The 23,811-nt window shown below is 37.8% G+C and overlaps 2 protein-coding genes across 4 annotated transcripts; both read left to right on the top strand.

The window, feature by feature from the left end:
• The first annotated feature begins 241 nt into the window (after positions 1 to 241).
• Positions 242 to 8,951, top strand: LOC143880827 (2-oxoisovalerate dehydrogenase subunit beta 1, mitochondrial-like). 2 transcript variants are annotated; one of them, XM_077383805.1, is made up of 13 exons: positions 244 to 519; positions 1,394 to 1,505; positions 1,787 to 1,822; positions 2,098 to 2,157; positions 2,761 to 2,818; positions 2,893 to 2,990; positions 3,867 to 3,956; positions 4,331 to 4,399; positions 4,470 to 4,556; positions 6,558 to 6,653; positions 6,735 to 6,812; positions 8,588 to 8,674; positions 8,755 to 8,951. In XM_077383805.1, the coding sequence occupies exons 1-13, from the start codon at positions 341 to 343 to the stop codon at positions 8,788 to 8,790; spliced, it is 1,086 nt and encodes a 361-aa protein (XP_077239920.1). In that variant the 5' UTR covers positions 244 to 340; the 3' UTR covers positions 8,791 to 8,951. The 2 variants fall into 2 exon arrangements, 1 of the variants encoding a protein (XP_077239920.1); XR_013251796.1 differs by lacking the exon at positions 8,755 to 8,951 and having other exon boundaries at positions 242 to 519; positions 6,723 to 6,812; positions 8,588 to 8,636.
• A 3,260-nt stretch (positions 8,952 to 12,211) lies between these two features.
• XCT (XAP5 family protein) lies at positions 12,212 to 23,753 on the top strand. Of its 2 annotated transcripts, XM_077383829.1 has the most exons (13): positions 12,212 to 12,367; positions 13,702 to 13,883; positions 14,080 to 14,145; positions 14,273 to 14,337; positions 14,447 to 14,559; positions 20,708 to 20,786; positions 20,909 to 20,985; positions 21,066 to 21,127; positions 21,389 to 21,520; positions 21,623 to 21,676; positions 22,283 to 22,348; positions 23,005 to 23,079; positions 23,515 to 23,753. In XM_077383829.1, the coding sequence occupies exons 2-13, from the start codon at positions 13,713 to 13,715 to the stop codon at positions 23,563 to 23,565; spliced, it is 1,011 nt and encodes a 336-aa protein (XP_077239944.1). In that variant the 5' UTR covers positions 12,212 to 12,367; positions 13,702 to 13,712; the 3' UTR covers positions 23,566 to 23,753. The 2 variants fall into 2 exon arrangements, with proteins under 2 accessions (XP_077239944.1, XP_077239949.1); XM_077383834.1 differs by lacking the exon at positions 12,212 to 12,367 and having other exon boundaries at positions 13,685 to 13,883.
• Positions 23,754 to 23,811: the final 58 nt, after the last annotated feature.

The following is a 23,811-nucleotide window of genomic DNA, read 5'->3' on the forward strand; positions in this document are numbered from 1 at the left end:
GGCCCACTTCATACGATGATCCAAACCGTTCACTTGCGGGTCAACAGCATAAATAGGTTGTGCCCCCAAAATCATTCCATAGGATGATCTTAACCGTCCAATCTATGGAAATGATTTTGGTCACAACCTAATTACGTAGGCCCCACAAATGAACGGAGCATCCTCCGAAGTGGGGCCGTACAGTACTTTATGCAAATACAGGACCACAATAAAATCTCCTCTTTTGGTATGATCAAAACTCTATCATGTTAACACGTGACTCTGTCTTTCATAGAACAAATCAAATCTCTCGTGAGATTTGAAGAACAGGTTTTTTTTTTCAATCGCGTCCAAGGTTTGCATGGCAATGGCAATGACAATGGCTGTGAAGAGATTGGGAACAAGGTTTTTGATTTCTAAGAGGGAATTATCAAACTCTACTTTCAATGAACAGAAAAAGAACCCACAAGAAGGAAAGCTCGTAAATCTCTTTTCTGCAATCAACCAAGCACTTCATATCGCTCTAGAAACAGATCCTCGGTACTCTTTCCCATGTTTACAACAAGACCCAGATTTTATTTTCTAATTTCTCATGCATATAATTTTTAATTTCGGATTTTTATGCTTCTGTCTGTTACACTCAGTAGAGTCCTGAAACACTTGGGTTTATTTTTCTAGAAAACCCAGATCTGATTCCCTTTATTTGATGTATGAAATCTGTTTTATTCAGTTATATATTTTTTCTTTTGTTGGATTTTTTTTTCTTTTTGTTTTTCTTTTATGTTGGGTTTGGGATTGGTGCTTTGTTCATAGATGCTTAAGTAGAAGAGAAGTAAGAGAATCCGTGATCTTTTGATCAATTTAGAACCAAACCCATGTTTGAATTTATGGTGTTTCTTTTTCTTTTTTTATGGGTAAGATGGGGTTAGGCAGACCCCTTACTAATGTGTTAAAATTAAAGGATAGTACATTCGAGATTACAAAACGCAAGCCCAATCCTTAGAACAATGTTTAAGGGACCAAACATAGATTTTGGATCAAACCAGGCAAATTAGAAACTAAAAATACGCGAGCTGGGTCCAATTTCTTGTTCATGACTGAAATGGGCTTTCCTAGATATGATCTTAGGGTTGTTTTTTTACTTGTCGATCTCATTAATTGAAAGAAATTAAGATAATTTTATATTTCCCCGTCTCATTTTGATTTCGCTTATAGATTGAACAAATTAGTTTTTGATGAATAATGGATTTTATTCAAACAAAATCTCATATACTAGAATGTGACATATTGATTGAGTCTTGTGCTTTTATGCAGTGGATTATTTTCTTCCCTCTCCTGCTTTGTCTTATAAATAAAACTCAGTGGAAGTTTTTCATTTTTTTTTCCTTATAGACTTTGGCTCTTTTTTTTGCAGTGCTTATGTTTTTGGGGAGGATGTTAGCTTTGGTGGTGTCTTCCGCTGTACAACCGGATTAGCGGATCGGTTTGGTAAACAAAGGGTATTCAATACACCCTTATGTGAACAGGTAGTTTTTCCACTACATTTAAGTAACAAAAACTTTATATGTTTATGGAAGTAAGTGTTTGCATTTATTCTAGAACATAGAGGTATTGAGTTTGAATGTGTTGAGCTCAGGAGGTTACTTGTATAGTGGGTCGTGGCTGATAAACTCTGCCGTTACAAAAGGATTTTGATTTGAACTTGAGGATAGTTGCCTCTTTCTTCGGTCTTTCTATATTCAATATACTATTTTGCTTTCTTTCTTCTTCTTTTTGTTATTTAAATGTTTTATATCTTTGTACACAGGGTATTGTTGGATTTGGAGTTGGTCTGGCAGCTATGGTGAGAGTCTGAATGCTTTATTTAATATTTTATTTTGCACTTAGTTATTAAATTCCAATGAAATTTTTCTAAAGGATTCATTTAGCCGACCCCAACTAGTTTGGGACAAAGGCTTTGTTGAGTTGAGTTGAGTTATGAAATTCCAACTTTCTTTACTTCCATTTTCAAGTTTTCATTTGTTCTGACTTCTGATCCAATTTTGTTGTCTTTATGGACAATTTTAGCTCTTTCTCGTGTAGTGTTTCTTACATTTTTATTTTATTTTTGTGTGATAGGGAAATCGAGCTATTGCTGAAATTCAGTTTGCAGATTATATTTATCCTGCTTTTGACCAGGCATGTATCCTGTACAGTGTTGAATATTTTAGAAGTTATATTTCTTTCTTGTTTTCCTTAGTTGGGTTCTTGAACTAACTCTAAACTAAACATGCATTCAATCTTCTATTAATGGTGGTTTTCGTCTTTTTATTGATTATTGATTAAAAATTTTGGGTATCTAATTTCTCTCTTTGTTCTTCTTGCTAGTAGATATTTTTTTGGTACTCTTCAATGGATTTACGAATAAGATAGTGATTATAACATATCCATGTTCTAAACTGTTGAAACTGAATGATAAGGAGCTCGTTGAACCTGGAGCAAAAAATGCTCACTCTTGCCATTAACAATCCTCAAAGAATCACCTGTCATATTCTATTTTTTATTTCCTTTCTGTTTCATTTAACAAGAGTCATTGTGCTTGATACCCTTTTTCTGTGCTTGACACCAACACAATTTCAAACTCATATAGGAAGTTACCATGAACTCTCCCTTACTGCATTTTAATTTTGATTTTGTGGTGAATTTCCTGTTTATGGATCTGGTTGCTCTCTCTGAGTTGTTTACATGGTCAAATATTCTGATCATTATCTAGATCAATTTGACAGCATTTCTATTGTGTAGATTGTCAATGAGGCAGCAAAGTTCAGATACAGGAGTGGGAACCAATTCAATTGCGGAGGTGCAGTTTTGGCTTTGTTTGATGCTGGGATTTTATTTATTATATTTCCATGTTTTTTCACTGTATCTTTTCAGGTTTGACGATAAGATCACCTTATGGAGCTGTTGGGCATGGTGGGCATTATCATTCTCAATCACCAGAGGCATTCTTTTGTCATGTTCCAGGACTTAAGGTTAATTTCTTCATGCTTCCACATTTCAGATGCCCACCCAGGCTATCTTTGTTTTTTAATCATATCTGAATAGCTCAATTTTATGAGGAGGTATTAAATTAGCGAAAAAACAGGTCTTTTTGGTGTTTTAAATATTATAGGTTCATAACATATTGAATTGAACTTAAATAAAAAAAACAATATGTGAACCAATTTGCAGACTGAGAGGGGAAACGTGTACAACAATGTTCTGTTCCTTTTATAAAATTACCAAAATGCCCTTGCATCTCTACCCTTATTCATCTTGTCTGGATACTATGCCTTATTTTTCACCCTATATGTCTTCAACCTTTTTTTGTTCATCTTTGGCATATTCTCTTGAAACTCTGCTCTCTGCTCTGCTCTCTCTCTCTCTCTCTCTCTCTCTCTCTCTCTCTCTCTCTCTCTCTCTCTCTCTCTCTCTCTCTCTGCAATGGCAGGAGGCAGCAACGATCCAACGAGAGAGTGAAAGGGCAATGGAAGAGGGGCGTACTTAGTTGGTCTGTTTCCCCGTCTTGTCTTGCCACTTATTGCTAGGAATTTTATGTTATCCTCTATATCACCTTCTTGTTTCTCCTAGAAATATTTTGCAAAAATGCTACAAAACTCACTTATCAATGTGGAACTTGCTCAATGTGTGGACTTGGTTTGGCTGGAATCCAACTATTGAGTCCTCACTATGATTTTCTATAATCCTGCCAAGATTTTGACTGAATCCTCCAAGTCAAACTTAGAAATTACAAATTGAGTCTTATTTCTGAACATTGCTAAGAATTTTGTGAAAGAACATCTGTTAATCTATGCTTTAGAGAATGTGCTCATAGATTCTGAAGTTTTCAGAAATTTTTCGTGTTACAGGTGGTCATTCCTCGAAGTCCAAAACAAGCAAAAGGATTACTATTGGCGTGTATACGTGATCCAAATCCGGTTGTATTTTTTGAGCCCAAGGTAACATAACACTTTGAGATTGTAAAATGATATGATAACAGAAAGCCAAAACTTTGCCCAATTTTAAAGTGTACAGTGTAACTGTATAGTAATATGTTGTCTTACGGAGTCACAACTGGCCATTAAACTTTTATTAATCAGATAGATGACTAATTTAAATTGACAAGTAACTCCTTTGAAGTATTAAAATGCACATATGACACAGTGAAATAGAAGATAAAAAATTATACCGGTAAGAATATAAAATAGATGAATGCAACCACAAGAGAGAGAGTGTGTGTGTGTGTGTGTGCGTGTGTGTGTGTGTCCTTTTCAGTCAAAAATTTCTGCATGAAATTTCTGGTTCGAATATTGATATCATGTGGGTCTTTCAGTGGCTTTATCGCTTGGCAGTAGAAGAGGTTCCTGAGCATGATTATATGTTGCCCTTATCTCAGGCAGAGGTAGGAAACTTGCATCATTTTCATATTCAGTACTTGGAACGCAAAATTATAAGTTTTTTTTATTATCTAGGTGATTCGTCATGGCAGTGACATAACACTCGTGGGGTGGGGAGCTCAGCTTTCAGTGATGGAAGATGCATGTGCTGATGCTGCAAAGGTAAGTAGTCCGTAAATGGGGGTGAGATTTTGTGCCTCCTTAAATAACATTTTGTTGAGTGACTGCATTCCATATTTTAAGTTTTTAACCTTATCCTCCTCAGATGTGACACTTTTCTTTAAATTTTATATGACTGCGCAGAAAAAGTGAAATTAAAACAGAGATATCAAAACAAAGTGAAAAGTTATTAAACATAATGTTTTTAACAAAAGCTAATCAAAGAAATCAAGAAAATAACATTGAAATCCTTGTCTTAATATTTAAACTGTTTTAAAGATAAAACCCATCAATGGAAATATATGGATAACATGACTCACCGGATCAGCCTGTTGAGATATATCCTAATTCTTTAGGGAACTCGGATATTACTTCCTTGGTAGTGGGATTTGACTATTTGAGTGATCCATCAAAGGACCAAGTCATCATAAATCTTTCACTCTTGTAGGATCCAGTTCACTTCTGCAATCTTTCTTAGTGAGACCACCCCGCCTTAGTCATCAGGCCTTACGGGACTTAATCGTATACAAAGATACTGATTACGAACGCAATTGCTTTTTGTCCCATATTTCATCGAGAAATAGAGGCAGGAAGAATCCCTAAACCCTAAATCCTAATCCATTATTTTTATTTAGGTTGGGTAGTCAATAACCCCAAAATAGAATCCAGTTCACTTCTGCAATCTTCTTAGTGAGACCACCCCGCCTTAATCTTCAGGACTTTTGGGAGTTAATTATATACAATGAAATTGATTACAAACACATTCAGTTTCTAGAGAATAGTTGGATAATCAAAATCATGTTTGAAACATAAAACAATACACAAAACATTAAACGGAAATGGGCATTCTATCCTTTATTGCAAATCGATGGAGAAAGCTTCCATCTCTCTTTGAATTAACTACACACTCACTCAAAAACAGACAAATAAGCACCCAGGAACACTTACAAAACCGAAACATGACATGCCTTCTCCCAGCCCATTAACTCCTATTCATAGGAGGGGTCTGGTGGAGAATCAAATCAAAGGGCATATCATCAAAACACTATTTCACCTCCATGGAATTATTATACCTAACACCCTTCTATTTAAGGTATCTTGGTATCTACTTGCCATCTATCAAGAACTATTCTACCTGCTTTTATTAAAAGAAAACACTAAAGTGTGTCATCGACTATGGTAGATTCTTTTGTGTGTGGGGACACAAGAATCCGATGTTGGATATCCAATGCTAGGGTTTGCTTGCCATCGAAGAAAGAGTTTTCCTATAAGACAAGCAACCTTGTGATATCATCTAGCATCGTAGTGGGGCCAAGTAATTTACCACCCTTTGTTCTGACCTTTGTGAGCCCATAGGCTGAGATTCCCTTGTTTGTTGGCCCTGGGGTCACCCCTCCCTTGCTGATGGTTGAGATGATTGTGAAGTTATCGGTTGTCCAGCCAATAGTGGGAAGCAGGCGCCGATTGAGCGGGTCGGAAGGCAGGCTGTGAAGATGTTTAAGCATTGGTCCAAACCCAGTCGGAGTTGGTCTAGGACTGAGAAGCCCATCGCTTAGCCTTGCCCATTGTAGCCCAACTTGTTCATCCGGATTCCTTAATTAACTTGAAAAAGATATTTGTGGCCTTAAAAATGTTCAATTGATTGTAGTCACTAAATGCCAAGTGCTCTGATGACATGCTTAAGAACATGTTATGCATGTAGACAACAAGGAAAAGATCAAAACAAAGTGATGTGATGATATGCTTAAGAATCTGTCACACATGTAGATACCTTCGAATTTTGACTAAATCAGTCACAATATGCAAACTCACAATATCATACAAGTGTAAGCTGTTAACAAATAGTACAAACTCTTTAATTAAGGGACTTAACATATGAGATTCAATGGTGATCTTCACTGTATGTATTGCATTATATGATGACTGCAGACATCATATGATTTACTATTATATGGATTAACCTTTGTAAATGCTAAAATTGAATTTGACCTGGGAAATTCACAGGATGGAATTTCGTGCGAACTTATAGATCTAAGAACATTGATACCATGGGACAAGGAAACAGTAGAATCCTCTGTCAGAAAAACTGGAAGGCTTCTTGTGAGTAGAATTTCTCTTCACATGATCTACTTCTTAATGAAATCTTGTATATCTAAGCAGTTTGTCTAGTTCTATTTCTAGGTAAGCCATGAGGCTCCCGTGACTGGGGGATTTGGTGCTGAAATCTCGGCTTCAATTACTGAACGCTGTTTCTTAAGGGTAAACACTAACAATTCAATGTCTATTAGATTCTTTTAGCTTTAAGAATAATTCTAATCCGGGAATCCCTGATGAGTTGGTGCTTTCCCGTTGCACTTTGGTTGTCCTTTCCCCTAAGAGTTCCATGGATATTCCTGTTATAATCATCAAATCTTAACTCTGCACTTTTTTTTTTTTTCATGTCAATTTTGTTAACCTTCTTCCTAGTTAGACAACAAGGGGAAATTTCTTTGATGGTATAGAGGAGAATATCTCTATGGTGTAAATGCTAATTGTTCCATCTGTTGCATCACCAGGCCACCGTGCTTCGATTTTATCAATGTTTTTCGTTTCTTTTGGGGGTTGTGGTAAATGGTGAAAATCAATGTCAAGATCTTTTTATTGGAATATATCTATTTGTATTCTGTAAAGACTAATATTACTAGGATAGTAGGATGAAATATTTTCCTACACTGCCTTCTCCAGGCACACGATACTGTGACATGCACAATAACCATGAACTATATGCCTTCGGAAAATAATAGAATGCCTTGGAATGTCAAAAGTCTAGCATGGATCCCTGTCATCCTGCAACGCACAATCATCATAATAAAATAGTCCCTGATACCACCTCTCAAACTAAAATGGAGAGGTCAAGAACAAAGAGTTTGTCACCTAGAACTAATGTTATTTTATACCTGTAGGCATTATTATAATACATATTTTGTCTGGTGTGTATCCTTTAGTTAGTGTGTGTTTTCCTTGTATGATCTTATGTTGCGGATTATGCAATATGCACCAATAGTGGCATAAGTTATTAGCTTGACGCGGGAGTGTTAGAGATTTCGTTATTTATCATTAAATGTATATAGCTCATTTTACGTTGCATTAATATCGAATTGGTGCACCATGAGTATTTCATAATACTGAACTCAAGAGACATGGATTTTGTAGTCTCTCTCTCTCTCTCTCTCTCTCTCTCTCTCTCTCTCTCTCTCTCTCTCTCTCTCTCTCTCTCTCTCTCTCTCTCTCTCTCTTATCCTTCTACCTCATCTTCTTCAACATCTTAACAGTTACTTGGCCCAGGAGAGTTCAAGTCGAGGTTGAAGCGCGCGCGCACGAGAGAGAGAGAGAGAGAGAGAGAGAGAGAGAGAGAGAGAGAGAGAGAGAGAGAAGTGAAGTGGAGAACAGAAGAGTTTTGGGTGTAGATGTTGTGTGTGAAAAAAACCCATGGTGCATGTAATAAAGGGATTACAAGGAGAAATAAATGGGACAAGTATGCCCTTGATAAATACTGAAGAAGACAAAAGAGAGCAATTACTAAACTACCATAGTAAAATATGCACACTTGCACCTTTAATTGTGACAAATAGTTTATGGCTATACATAGAGACTACAAAATAAGTGAGAGAGTAGAGGAGAATAATACATGGATTTTTTAGAGGCAAAATGGAGCTTCTCCTCTTTTTGATATAGTGAATAATGTTTTTCTTTCCCGTTGGTTTTTCTTTGTTTCCATAGTGTGTGCATCTCTTGGCTGGTGATTTCATATTTATGCTTCTAGAACACTTTTGTGGTAACAGGCCATGGCCAACATACCAGAAGAAAATTGTAAAAGGAGGAAGTTGTTTGGTCATTCATCCTTTTGTGTCCATTTTCTTTGTTCTTTTCCATGTATCTGCCCTATAAGCAATTTTCATTGTTAGTTTGTGGCTATTTTCTTCGTTCTTTTCTACATATCCGAACTATACTCTTCTATGGAGATGATAATTATAACTTCTTTATGACATTTGCAGTTAGAAGCTCCTGTATCCAGAATATGCGGCCTTGATACTCCCTTTCCTCTTGTTTTTGAGCCTTTTTATTTGCCCACAAAGAACATGGTTGGTTCATTTTTAATCTTTCATTCTGTGTTATTATGCATGCGATGATTATAATATGGACTGCCATCTTTTGACTGTAGATCTTGGACGCAATCAAAGCAACTGTAAATTACTAGCAGCCACAATGCTTCTTGCTGGCAAGTTACTTTAATTATCCTTTTCTCCATGTAATTACTCCCTCTATTTTATGTTTAGTGTGGTTGTAAACTGACAGACAATAAGTGCTGTTATGTAAGCATTATACCCTTCAATATAAAGCATATTTATCACTGGCTAACGCAGAATCTTCTCAGTCTTGTTTTTCCTCATGCCTTGTTATCGTCTTCAAGCTTCTAAATTTTAAAGCCCCTTCTGAGTATTTTTATATGACTAATTTCCAAGGATACTTAGGCAGAGCACAAAAAACACGAACCCTTATCTTCATTGTAAGATGGCGAATATGGTTCATAACTTCATATCATTCTGCAAGTTATGTAAGGCAATTAGTTGAGAGTTTGTGATGACACTGGAGACTCTTGTAAGAAGTGAAGCATTCTGTCATAGGATTTGTAGGATGTACCTTGTATTTATAGACCTACTGACCTACATCTTTCCTAAGGTAGTTGAAGGCTAGGTAGGTGGCTTTGGGCTGAAAATATACCAATACAAGTCGGATACGCCCATATTCTAACAATTTCTGATTGCTTTCTTATGGATGAAATCCAATGCAATGATTGTTAGGGATAAGTTTAATTTTTTGTATGTTTTCCCACCAGTTTGTGTCCTTTTTTCTATGTATATGGGTCTGTTGCTTCCTCCTGCCAAGGTTTGATCTCTGTGATAACACTTGGGCAGTTTGGATACGCGGATTTTAGAATCCAGGATTTCAGTTTGAAAACAGTGTAAAAGAGGGTTCATGATCGCTTACTGTATGCTGTCCTGATAGTGTTTCTTGGATTTTAAGTGAGAAATTCAGATTTTAAAAATTTCTTCTGCATCTTGAGATTTCTAAAACCTGGAAATATGGGATGATCTGCTACTCTCTTGCTGACGGAAAGAAGGGCGAGAAGTTAAAAACGAGTCAAAAACAATGGCTGGTCCGCTTTTTCTCGTCTTTTAGCTACAATTTTGAAGAAGTCCTGAATTCTAAAATCCGTGTATCCAAACGGCCCTTTTAGGCTCCATTTCTTTCAATGTAAAAATGGATGCAAAATTTGTTTTATGTTGTAAAAATGATCATAAAACAAATTTTACGTCCGTTATTACATCAAAAGAAACGGAGCCTTAGGGGCCGTTTGGATACGCGGATTTTAGAAACCGGGTTTTTAGTTTGAAAACAGTGTAAAAGATGGTTCGTTGGTTCATGATCAAGCTTCTGTATGCTGTCATGACAACATTTCTTGGATTTGAAGTAAGAAAATCAGGTTTTAGAAACATCTCCCACATCCTGAGATTCCTAAAACCTGGTTTTCTTACTTAGAATCCAAGAAATGCTTCTAGGACAGCATGCAGCAGCTTGATCGTGAACCCTCTTTTACACTATTTTCAAACTAAAAACCTGGATTCTAAAATCCGTATGGAAACGTCGGCCGTTTGGATACGCGGATTTTAGAATCCGGGATTTCTTCAAAATTGTAGCTAAGAGACGAGAGAAGAAGCGGACCGGCCGTCGTTTTTTACTCGTTTTTGAGTTCTCGCCCTTCTTCCCGTCAGCAAGAGAGTAGCAGATCATCCCATATTTCCATGTTTTAGAAATCTCAGGATGTAGGAGAGATTTTTAAAACCTGAACTTCTCACTTAAAATCCAAGAAACGCTGTCAGGATAGCATACAGTAAGCGATCATGCACCCTCTTTTACACTGTTTTCAAACTGAAGACCTGGATTCTAAAATCCGCGTATCCAAACGGCTTCTTAATAAGTGAAAAATCATAGCAAAAGCACAAACAACTTGGAGAAGTGCCCCAAAAATCATTTCCATTGGATGATCCCAACCCTACGATCTATAGATGTTTCCACAATATTCAATTCCTCTACGGAGATGATTTTCTTGGCACAACCTATTTACATTGTGACCCATCAAATAAACGGTTAGGATCATCCTATGGTGTGAGTAATACAATACTTTTTGAAAAATACAGGACCATACGGGCTTATACCATATAAAACTCCCTTTCCATTATCATATCCAACAGCATAAAAACGTCTAGGCTAGATCATGTAGATGTAATCTTGAATGTTTTCATTTAAGGTAAATTTGACGTCCATCCCCAGCTCTCGATGTAGTGTACAAATGTACAAACTAAGAGAAAAGACGGGAGAGACACATGGCCTTTTTCTTTTTTTAAGTTTATTTTCCTAGAATTGATTTTAGACCTTTTTTTGTTGTCTTAGTTCTATTTTTTGGGGGATTTTCAAACAATTTCCTTCCCTATAAAAACACATTTATGAGGAAATTCAGCACAAAATTGATTTCACTGGAAATCTATTTCATCCCGAATAGTTTTACAAAAGTTATAATGGGCCCCACCTCTTAGGATGATCCAAACCGTTCATTTTTTGGGGCCACAACCAAGAATATTCATTTGTTGGACCACAAATCCACCGGGTACTGCCCAACAAATGAACGGTTTGGATCATCCAAAGAAATGGGACCCACTGTTGAAAAATACTGGATTTAACGAGCACATAGACCTGGCAAACGGGCGGGCCAGGGCCGGTTTTGACCTGTGCGGGTCAAACGGGCTGGGTCAAAATGACCCAGTAAATTCTACGGGTCACTAAGCTTGGACCCGGACCCGGCCCGTTTTTGACATATTTTTTAAGATTTTTTTTATTTGTATAGAGATTTGCTAGCCACCTTCACCAACCATTTGTGAAAAAGGTGGCTAGCAATAAATAATAAGTTTTAAATGAGAAATTAAGGGAAAATGGAACCAAAGTAGAAAAATTAAGGGAAAAAAACCCAAGAATGTTCTAAAATATGATAATGATGGAAAAAAATACATAGAAAAGTAAAAGTTATGACAATTACGGAAAAAAAAGTGCCAAAAAGGTGCCAAAATAAAACCTTTGCCCTTCTCTACGGGCGCCCGCGGGTCCACTCGGCCCGGCCTAGTTTTGACGGGCCGGGTGGACCCGTGGGTCAATTTCAAACGGGTCACGTATTGGTGACCCGGACCCGTAATTTATTGGCGGCCCGGGCGGACCTGGAGGTCCGGGTCACTTTTTGCCAGGTCTACGCGCACACACCGTATAAAAGGAGATGATAAATTCGCACCCCCTTTAGGATTATCCTCACCCTTGTATTGTAACGTGATCTGCCCTCAAAAAGCGTCAAAATGACTTTAAAGCTATTTTGACGCCAGATCACATTACGGGGATGTGAATAATCCTACAGGGGTGTGATTTTATCATCTTCCCTTATATGCTGTGTTCTTTTAGTTCCTTTTCCCACTTTTCCGCAGAAAGTTCCCTTTTTTCCGTGGAAAACTCCAAAAACCGTGTTTCTTTAGTTTCCGCGGAAACTTTTTTAACTTACGTGGAAATTTTTAAAAAATTACGTGGAAAAGGGCTTTCCGCGATTTCACGGAAAGCCCTTTCCCCACCTCATACATCGGAAACCTCTATATTTCCCCGACTTTACCCAGACTCTCTCTCTCTCTCGCGCGCGCAAGACCACTGTCGACGTCTCTCTCTCGCAAGACCTCCGTCCGGTAAGTCTCCTCTCTCTCTCTCTCTCTCCACCCCTCTCTCTATCTCTATCTTTCTCTGAATTTTTTTGCTGGATATAGGGTTTCGGATAAGGGGTTTGAGGGTAGGGATTCGGATTTACTAGTTAAGGTTTCGTTTTTTATCTTTTTTTTTCCATTATATTTTGGTATTTAGGGTTTCCGAGTTTGGATTTAGGGTTTATGGTTTTATGCATTTAGTTTAGGGTTTACAGATTTGGGTTAGGGTTTATGATTTATATGGATTTAGGGTTCCAGAAATAAGGTTTATAGATATTCTGTTACGGTATTTTTTTGTATTTGGGTATTTGGGTACATCTGTTACAAAAAAAAATTTGTATTTTTTTTGCAAATCAACAAGTTTTGTTACAATATTTTTGGTATTTGTTCCTCATTTTTTCATATTTTGGGTAGATCTAGGGTTGGTATTTGTTCCTCATTTCTTTGTATTTGGTACAATATTTTGGGTATTTGTTCGTACCTGTTCGTATTATTTTTTTGCAAATCAACATGTTTTGTTTGGTATTTATTCTCTTGTGCTGGATATTTATTTTGCTTGGTATTTATTCTCTTGTGATGGGAAATAGGGTTTAAGGGTTAGGATTAGGGTTTAGTGGTTTATGGTAATGAGATTCACATTTCTGATTTTTTTAACACAGAATTTGGGTTTAATGTATTAGTTACTCAGAATTCTACATGTTAGTTTGTCACAGTTTCTGTTTAACAGGTTTCTATTGAGTTTCGTTGAAACGCATATTTCTGTAGTTTTTGGGAAGTTTCTGTGAGCTTTCTGTCAGGTTTCTCAGGTTTCTGTGCAACGAAACGCTCATCTGACAGGTTTTCTGTGAGGTTTCTTTTCCTTTCCTTTTCTTTCTGCCACGTCAGTTTCCTTCTCTTCCCTTCCATTCCCTTTCCTTTACTTTCCCGACGAGAGAACAGAGCATTAAATTGTTAAAGCTAGAAATGTTTTTGGAGATCGCTCGAACTTCTTCATCTGTTCTTTTTTCTCCCGTCGAAACCCTACCCCGAACCTCCTGCCGTAATTGGAAGATCAGAAACTGAGTCAGATATTCTTCTTCTTTGTCTTCTTGAATCTCACAGGCAAAGGTAAGCTTGATGGATTTTCTGAGTTTTTTTTTTTTTTTCTGTCTGGATCAAAGGATTTTTTGCAAGTAGATTTTTCCATTCCTCTATGATATGCTATTCATGTCTCCTAATCCGTACTAGTAATTTGTATTGGAAGATGAAAGTATGGCACAGATTGTAGTAAAAACATTACTTTGTAACTATATTTTCAGTTCATCCTCTTTATATAACAGGGTAGAGAGCAATGGCTGGGATGGGTGATGGGTATGTGGGCACGGCCCAAGACGCAGTGAGGATACGAAGGTTGGAGAAGCAAAGAGAGGTTGAGCGCAGGAAAATCCAAGAGCTCAAGAACAAATCTGCTTCTGTTGGTGGTCAGACTGGTCTCCTCCAATTTGGGTCCGGAACCTCTGAGGTACATACACATCTATTCCTTTCCATGATTAGGGTTTGCCTTTTCTCATATCAATTTTTCTTTAGTCTTTCGATTTTGAAATGTGTATAGTCATTGTTAAGTAGTTTATTGCTCTATTGGTTTTGAGATTTGAGATTATGAAATTCATTGTTCAATAGATTTTCTATTGAAAATTTTCTTGGGTATTGATTTTCAGATTCTTGAGACTGCTTTTAAGAAGGAGACTGTTGGTCTAGTTACTCGAGAGCAATACGTTGAGAAGGTAAGAAATTCCTCTCACTGTTGTATGTTGAAATATTTATCATGTTTTTCATATTGAAGCAGGGCAACATTATTGTCTACAACCAACAATATTCTAATCTGTGTTTTGGCTCTCCATTCCTACGTAGAGGGTCAACATTCGGAACAAGATTGAAGAGGAAGAGAAAGAGAAGCTTCAAAAGTTACAACAAGAGTAGGTGGAATCTTATAATTTTTTATTTTTATTTTTGAATGATGCTTTGTTAATATCTTTTTTAGCTATGAGTGGGCTTTGATATTTATTGTGTTCATTGACATTGTAGGGAGGAGGAACTTCAACTACAAAAACGGAAAAAGAGGAGGATAAAGGGGAATCCACGATTGTCCTTTGCTGATGACATTGATAATGGAAGTGATGAGGAGGAAGCAGAAAACAGTGAGTATATTTTCTTGCCTACTTTTTTTGTTTTTTAACATTTGTTTCACTTTATTCATACATAAAGATTATGAATGGTGATTTTTCATAGTTATCATCATTAAAATGGACCATCTGCTCACTTTGGAAGGTAAATTTTCTTGATTCCAAAATTATAAAAATTGCACTTCTAGCTCTTCCGAGTCCTATTTAGGAGGGGATTTGTTTGTTCTTATGGAGTTTTTCAGCCTTTTGGTCATACCAAAGGAGTGTATTTAAAACTTGAAACACTCGTTAAAACATAAAAACACCCCCTTTAAGTTTCCAATCAAATTTGTGTGAGATTTTCCTCCAAACCTTATGCAAATGCTGTGTCCTCAAGCCTTCATTGATTGGCTCCTTGCTTGATGGATACAAAATAACCAAGGATCAAAAAGTTCAATTTGTCAGGATGAAACCTGGAGAATAAGCTGCATGTCATGGATTATCCACCCATTGTTCAATGGAGGGAGATTGAAGCCAAACATAAGAGAAATATCTTCCGAGAGATTTTTTGTTTTGTTTTTTGAATATCTTCCGAGAGATTGTCAAGAGTTAATACAGATAGTTGATCACTTTACGACAGGGTGGTTTGACATTTACCGAATACGTGCGGAAATTGAAAGAGCTGACCATGCAATGTATAACATCAGAAAGCTTCGCCTAGATTCTCTCGCAATATAAGAACTGGCTACAGGTAGAGATCAAAAGAGAGATGACTTCGATTTTGAGGACACCATTCATATGACTCAAAAGGTAGCGAAGACAATGCAGAAGCATACTACGTAGCGGAGCATTAAAAAAAAAAGCTTACTAGAAATCCTTTAGACATTGGTCTAGGCCCAATGCCAAAACCTAATTATAGCAACACTCAGCGTAGGCCAAGTGTTCCACAAGTCGTAGCTTCAGCGCCCATGACACCACCCTCTGGAAGACTTTCACAGAAGATTGGTGCTTCTTGTGCAGAGGCAAAGGGCATCTCTCTGTTAATTTCCCTTACAAGAATTTACCTATGGGCGTCGAGAATTGGTGACTGAAGACTTTTTCTAAGGAGCATTTAGAGGATGTTGACACGTCTTTGTCCTGCATAGCATGATGACTCTTGACTATGCCGAAGGAGGAGATTTAAGAAGATTGGCTCTCCATCACTATCCTTCATAACTTGGTCAAGAGTGGAGACAAGGTCTGTAAGCTCATCATTAATGGGGGTAGCAACATGAATGTTTGTCTCCAAATCTACCCTTGATCATCTGCAATTTAATGCTCAGCGTCACCACGTCCATATAAATTGCATTGGTTGACAACACCACAATACTTGTAACACAACACATCCTTATTACTATATCTTTTGGTACCTCCACGAGTCGATTTAGGGTGATGTGGTACCCATGAACATCATCCATATATTTTTGGGCTGTCTTTGGATATACACGACTATGATGTATACATTTTGGACGGGCTTACATCTATCAATTTATGCAGAACGGAAGAAATATTATTCATTTATATTGAAGTCTATGTCCCCCAAGGGTCTCAAGAGTCGTGCGAAAGTGAAGCGCCAGACTCCGGTAAAGAAACCACTCAACTTGCTCCTCGAAAAGTAGGTTTAAGTCTATGTCCCCCAAGGGTCTCAAGAGTCTACATGGTCGTATCCAAGGAAGTCTCAAAGCTTGTTGATGAGTTAACTCTTGAAGTTCTACGAGAAATCAAAGCCATCTTAAAAGACTTCTTAGACATGATCCCTAAAGCGCTCCCATATGAGCTACCTCCTGTGAGGGTTGATATCACGCCACTGGCCTTGTTCTAGGTTCGCAGCTATCTAATCTTCCAACATATCGAATGGACCCAGTGCAGTACGCCAAGCTTAAGCGGCAAGTGGACGAGCACCTCAAAAAAGGCTTCATCTGTGAAGGCTTTTTAGCATGTGCGCTGTCCTAGACTTATTCCAAAGAAGGACGATTGTTGGAGAATGCGCACTGATATTCATGCCATCAACAAGATCACTGTCAAGTGCCTGTTTCCCATCCTGCGGCTTGACGACATGGTGTATGATGGCGGGATCATCCATTTTCACAAAGCTTGATCTTTGTAGCTGCTACCATCTGATCCGGAGTAGATCATGTTACAAGTAGCAAACGTCGTTCAAAATGAAAGGCGGACTTTACGAGTGGCTCGTTATGCCATTTGGCCCTTTGAAGCCCTTAGCACCTCGTGAAAGTTATGATCCGAGACTTCCAGCCTTACATTGGTAAATTTTTAGTTGTATATTTTGATAATATTCCTACTCACAGCAAATGTGAGGAAGAACATGTTACTCATCATCAGCAGGTATTAAGGATTCTTCATGAGGAGACGCTTAATGCTAATTTGAGGAAATGTTCAGTTTTGACCATCAATGCAATCTTTTTGGGATTTGTAGTATTGGTTGATGGTGTAAAAGCTGACCTTGAAAAGTTGAAAGCTATTTTAAATTGGCCGGTACTTGCTAACATGTACAGAGTGCAGAGTTTCTATGGTTTCGCTACTTTCTACAAGTGATTCGTGAAAAAAATTTACCACCATCATGACCCCTATCACAGATGCTATGAAGAAAGACAGTTCGTGTGGTCAAAGACGGCTACTAAAGCGTTTGAAAGTATAAAGCAGAAGATGGCAAAGATGCCAATAGTTCAACTTCCCAAAAGAAACTCAGTCATAGGCATGGTAAGTTTGTGTAATTCTTACAAGAATACACCGTCGTCATCAAATATTGTGCAGGAATCAAAAATAAGGTTGAGATCGCTTTAAGCCGAGTTGTATACATCTTGCATTCTATTTCCATCCATTTTTTTGGATTTGACTAACTAAAGAAGCATTATTCTGCATGTATGGACTTTGACACTATCTATGACAACCTTGTAGCTGGATGACAAGACAATCCCATAGACTATATAATGCATGACGGGTACCTCTTTCGAGATATTCTCCTTGTCTTCCCGACACATCGCTCATAGACCAAGTTGTGTGGGAGTTGCACTCTAGAGGCGTTGCCGGACACTTAGGTCATGATAAGACCATTGTGATGGTTGAAGACAGATTTTTTTGCCCTAGCCTTAAGAATGGCATACGAGGCTTATCCAAGGTGATGTACTTGTCAATTAGCAAAAAGACGAAAGCATAATATAGGTATATACACTCCACTACTGGTTCCACATGAACCATGGCAAGACTTAAGCATGGGTTTTGTCCTTGGCTTGCCAAAGACAATTAGAGGTCATGACTCGATTTTTGTTGTGCTGGACAGTTTCTCCAAGATACCCCACATTATGCCTTGTAGTAAAGCATCAGACGCGGTGCACATAGCTCAACTTTTCCTCAAGGTGATTGTCCGATTGTATGGCTTACCAAAGTCAATCAAGCTTGTCTGATCAAGATGTCAAATTCAATTGCTATTTCTGCCATAAATTGTGGAAACCTGTCAATACAAAGTTCCAATTTTCGTTTGGTTTTCATTCACAAATTGACGACCAAATTGAGGTGGTGAATTGAAGTTTGGGTCATTTGCTCAGATGTCTAGTCGATGATCATGTGGCAAGATGGGACCAAATTTTGCCTATCGTCAAGTTTGCCTACAACAATTCCATTAACAAATCCATGGGGTAGAGTCCTTTTTGTGGTAGTCACGACAATCTAGCCAAATCGACCAATCGATATTGTGCCTTTACCAAGATAACCTAGAAGCAGAGTAGAAAGTGAAAAGGATTTGCCATTTCAAAAAAAAAAAAAAAGTTACAGAATTTTGCTGAGCATATGTGAAAGCTATATGATGAGGTACATAGACGAATCAATCTTAGTAAATGAAAACTTACAAAACAAGGGCAAACTTGTATCGTCACTTTGTAGAATTTGAAGGTGACATGGTCATGGTACAAGTATGTCTAGAAAGGTTTTCTAAGGTTGTACCTACAAGAAGCTTAATTCTAGAAGTGCGGGCACTTACAAAGTCGTGAAGTTGCATATGTGCTCTAACTCCCTGATGATGTAGGAATCAATCCTATCTTCAATGTAGAGGATCTTGTTACCAATTTCGGTCATCAGGACAACCCCAAAACCAGCATGGCCCGGGTTTCCTAAGGAGTTTCCATCAAAGTTCAGTTTGAAAAAACCCTCCCGTGGTGGAATCCATTGCGGAGCAATTACCATGCAACCTCTGCCTTTTGTAATAACAGAAAACCATTTCCTTAGCATTTGCACCGTCGAGTATGGGAATGTTCCAGCCGCCTTGGAATGCAACGATAGATAGTTTAACTTCGAGGCTGATGTGATTCCAATGCCTCTCCTTTCCTTGGAACATTCTACAGTTCCTTTGAGCCCATATATGCCATATCACAGCATAAGGTATACATGTCCACATAGACTTCCCCAATTGCCCTTGAAAGGCGCCACACCAATTTGAAATAATCTTGCAACTTCTCCGTTGCGTAAACCACATCATCCTAAAACATCTGAAAATGGCCAAGAAGGGGCAGTGAAGAAATAAATGGTCCAACGTCTCATCCACCTCTCGACAAAGGACACACCAACTAGCAAGACGGAAAGATCTCTTCTTTAAACGGTCTGATGTATTAATACATCGGTGTGACATCATCCATGCAAATGCTAAGAGGCGCTGAGGAATTGGCCGACGCCATATTTGAGCTCTCCAAGAAGACCTTCCTCGATTGTTATTTAGTTCCAAGAAGGACCGAACTGAAAATACACCGTTCGAATCCGGAATCATTTCTGAACACTGCATTTTACTGTAGAACCTTAGTGCTAAAATAGGGTTTCCAAATGGGTAGCATATGCACTACGAGAAGTTTAAAGTAGAGAAGGTTGGAGATTGATAGTGGAAGCTGAACTGGTTAGAATTTTTCGATGCATGAAGCTATTGCATTTTCCTTCCTATATGGTTTCACCTTACAACTGTATACAATAGACAATTTATTTTCCCCCATTCATGAGCTGGAACATAGTTACCGGATTCACCATCCGCCCTCCGATCCGCGTTCCGAAACGTGGTTCACTAATGACCCGGATCGCCAAAAATGACGAACCGTGGCGACCCGCGGGAGAGAAAGAGAGAGAGATGCATATAGACTAGAAGAGAGATGGAGAGAGCTTCAAATTTTATATATTTTGGGTTGAATTGGAACTAGAGCTTTATTTTGAAAAAAATATGTAGGGCATATATGAGGTTTTCTTATTTTTTTTATTAAATGGATGTAGTATGGACTATGGAAGGATATTCATATATTCCAACGGGAACTTTCTTTTTGAAAAAATATGTATGACATACACGAGGTTTTTATATTTTGTGTATTAAATGTGCGTAGTGTGTACTGTGGAATGACACTCTTGTAAAAATATATGAAATAATATATATATATGAGGAATAAGATTGTACGCTCGACCGTACCTAAAGTTAGGTACGGTAGAGTGCCAAATCACATGGGTCCCCCATTTTTGGTGGGCATCTAAACCATTCATTTGCAAGGCCCCATCATAGATAGGGTGCATACCAAAAATCAGCACCATTGAATCATCCTAACCCCTCCAAAACTGGAGGCCAAAATGGGCAGATTTGTGGACAAACACTGTCTGTCCATTTTGGCCTCCACAAATGGATGGGTTAGGATGATCCTATGGAGCTGATTTTTGGTATGCACCCTATCTATGATGGGGCCTTGCAAATGAATAGTTTAGATGCCCACCAAAAATGTGGGACCCATGTGATTTGGCACTCTACCGTACCTAACTTTAGGTACGGTCGAGCGTACAATCCTTTTCCTCTATATATATATATATATATATATATATATATATATATATATATATATATATATATATATATATATATACCCTCATCGTACCGCGTACCGGACTACCATCGTACCGCGTACCAGAACGAACCGCGTTCCAGGTAGCTGGAATAGCCTCTTTTACATTTAATCTTTTTTTAATTTCTCAGTTCTTAATTTTGATTATGTTACTATGTTGGGAGAGAAATAATTAGCATTAATTCTGTTTCAAGTTCAGTAATTTGGCTTTGGATATGTAACTGCTGGCTATTTCTTCCATATTGTTATCTGAGTGCATTCGCTTATTTCAGACAATCAAGAATCAAAGATGGTTGGCCATGGGAAACTTGGCAAGGATCCAACAGTGGAGACAAGCTTTTTACCAGACAGGTATTGCGTTTCTCCATAGTTATTTCTGCAGTTAGTATTAACTGAAACGAATTAGACTTTTCCCCCTATTTTTGCTTGTGCTTTAATCCCGTGGCTTAGGGGCACTGAGGATAATCTTTCAGTGAGAGAGAAGCAGAGGAACAAGCTGAGCGGGAACGTTTGAGGAAGCAATGGCTTCGTGAACAAGAACAAATTCGAAGTATGTCTCTTTTATTAGTTGCCAATTTTGTCCTGAGAATAAATATATTGTCCAGTGTGCTGAACTACACTATATTTCAGATGAGCCCCTTGAAATTACTTACAGCTACTGGGATGGAGCAGGCCATAGGAGAGTGATACAGGCTTGTAAAAGACTTTCATTTCAGTTTTGTTTGACAATTTGCCTGTTCTTTTCTTTTCCTTAATCGGTCAGGACACACTGAAAGTACATGAATCCGAAATTCGGGTGAAATTTCCGAAATCCAAAATTTCCACTGAAATTTTAAGATTTCCTCCAAGATTACCGAAATGACCAAAATTTCCACCGAAATCTTGTTAAGTACCAAAATTTTGCATGATTTCGGCCGAAACCGACATTTAAAACCTTGGTTTCTGGCCTTCAGGTTCGCAAGGGTGATGCTATTGGGGGATTTCTTCGGGCTGTTCAGCAGCAACTTGCACCCGAATTCCGAGAGATCCGAACAACTTCTGTGGAGAACCTTCTTTATGTAAAAGAAGATTTGATCATTCCTCATGTAAGTACTTTTTTAGTTCAATTTTTCTTTTTGCTTTTTCAAGTGTCTGCAACATACTAACAGTGCCTTATTTCCTTGTTTCCATGGATTTTGGGAGCTCAGCAGCATAGTTTCTATGAGCTAATCATTAACAAAGCAAGGGGCAAAAGTGGACCGGTAAGGCTCAACCTTGTGGATGGTTATATAGAGATTGTGGCTAAGCTGTCATGGTTTTGTAGAAACTTGTGAACCAAAATAGCCTTTATGTTTTTAGAGAGGCGAGCTTAACTTCTTCTTTTCTATTCTTTTTTTGAATTTTCCATTCTTTTACTTAGATAAGCTGTCCTTTAAAACCAGATGCCTCTAGATGTACCCACCCATAAGACCCAAATTTATGTTCTAGCTTTACAATTTTGAAAGTTTTGATATTTCTGCTGAAATCCATAACATTGTTGGACTATGATATTTCAGCAATTATCGGTATGATAATGAACACCAAGTCAGGGTCTTGTTGGTTTGTCACGGATCATGTAGTTAAAACATACATGAAAAAGTGGAAATTAGGGTGCTGTGTGAGTACCCGTTAAAATTTTATTCTTTTCTCATATCAAAGTGTTATCTTTCCATGAAAAGCATCACAGCTTTTATAATTATTCCGAGCTTCCTTCTATTGTCGTGTTACTTCAGTAAATGTAAACATGAATTTTCTATCTTCCTTTTATATGGATTGGGCTTAAGCCAGAGTTGATGTGCCTAACTGTGGCTACTTTCTCTGTTCTGCAGCTTTTCCATTTTGATGTACACGATGATGTGAGGACTATAGCCGATGCCACGATTGAGAAGGATGAGGTATCGTATCTCCTAGTTCCAGCCTTTACTGTTTTTTATCTGAAAGTAAAAAAGCTAGAGTGATCTGTAGTCTTTCTGCGTCTGGTTGTTGGATCAAATGGGCCCATAGGTAGCACCAATTAAAATGGGCAAAGTATAAGTTGAGGAGCAAGGGCGCACAACTGGAGAGTCCTTTATGTTATATGTAATTTTAAATAGAGTTGCTAGCAGGACGAGCAGGGAGCGTCAGGACCAGGGCAGAACCCCTCGTCCTCTCATTTTCCTTTTAGATACTGTACCTCTTTTTTAACATAGTTTTAAATCGGTTTGGACTGAAACCGAAAGTTCATTGAAACGGCATTTTACATGATTTTGCCAAAATTTTGATGAAATTGGTTGAAATTTCTTTTTTCACCCTTATTTGCAAAATTTCTACCGAAATGTTAAAGTTTTCCACTGAAATTTTATACACTTCTGTGGAAATTTTAAAAAATAAACCGAAATTTATGTCAAAATATTACATTATTTCTACCGAAATTTCCCTTGGATCGGAATTTTACATGAATTTTCCATGATTTCGCCAAAATTTTACTTTCCGTCAGCCTTTCTTTGTCTATTCTGCCACTTTGTGCTTGTTGCAAACAGCATAACCTCGCTACATGTTTGTTGTTTTGCAGTCCCATGCTGGGAAGGTGGTGGAGAGGCATTGGTACGAGAAAAACAAACATATCTTTCCAGCTTCAAGATGGGAGGTCTCTCTCTCTCTCTCTCTCTCTCTCTCAACAAAAAGTACCTAACTGGAAGTTTAAGATTGCCTGACTGGAGTGATTTTGGGGCAATAGGAGATCCAAAGCAAGGCCTATCAAATGGAGTGTTCAGTTCAATCAAGTGCCCCACACTATGACATAGTAGGCGCGCCCCATTGTGGTACAATGAGGTTGTGTCCTACTGGAGCATTCCCCTTCTGATTGAAACTAAAGGCTCTGTTTCTTTCAAAGTAAAATAGGAGTAAAACAAATTTTGTACTTATAAAGGATTAGTACAATGGACATAATGTGAGGTTCAAACAATTCAAAACGAATGTGGGCTTCAAATACGATCTGGTTGGCTCTTTTGTTTAGGACTACACTTTTTTTTTTTTTTAATATTGTGGAAAGACACTTGACTGTCATTTTCTCTGGTTGCAGATATACGATCAGACGAAGAAATGGGAGCGTTATACCATCCATGGGGATTGATTTATCATTAGAAGTTCCTCTTTTAATGAAAGATATTAAATCGGTGATTTCTTTACGTTTATCTCTGTATTTTATCATGTTATATCTCTACCGTTCTTTACAGTGAACAAATCTCTCGCTCATGCACGCATGGATGTATTAGGATTTATTTGGGAAATTATTATAAATGATGTGGTAATTGAATTGAAGGAGAATGTTTGAATGATTGGCTTGCTTTAGGGTAATTGAACTGATTACCTTGATCAA

This window comes from Tasmannia lanceolata, unplaced genomic scaffold, assembly GCF_043159265.1.
Source record: "Tasmannia lanceolata isolate RefF3 unplaced genomic scaffold, GAP_Taslan_0.1 ptg000002l, whole genome shotgun sequence".
NCBI classification, from domain to species: Eukaryota; Viridiplantae; Streptophyta; class Magnoliopsida; order Canellales; family Winteraceae; genus Tasmannia; species Tasmannia lanceolata.

Bases quoted from the DNA above. Each gene is read 5' to 3' on its own strand.
- LOC143880827 (XM_077383805.1), top strand. From the start codon at position 341: ATGGCAATGGCAATGACAATGGCTGTGAAGAGATTGGGAACAAGGTTT. The intron at 2,819-2,892 runs GTGCAGTTTTGG...GTATCTTTTCAG, and splicing joins GAACCAATTCAATTGCGGAG to GTTTGACGATAAGATCACCT. The intron at 6,654-6,734 runs GTGAGTAGAATT...TTCTATTTCTAG, and splicing joins GAAAAACTGGAAGGCTTCTT to GTAAGCCATGAGGCTCCCGT.
- XCT (XM_077383829.1), top strand. From the start codon at position 13,713: ATGGCTGGGATGGGTGATGGGTATGTGGGCACGGCCCAAGACGCAGTG. The intron at 13,884-14,079 runs GTACATACACAT...ATTGATTTTCAG, and splicing joins TTGGGTCCGGAACCTCTGAG to ATTCTTGAGACTGCTTTTAA. The intron at 21,521-21,622 runs GTAAGTACTTTT...TTGGGAGCTCAG, and splicing joins AAGATTTGATCATTCCTCAT to CAGCATAGTTTCTATGAGCT.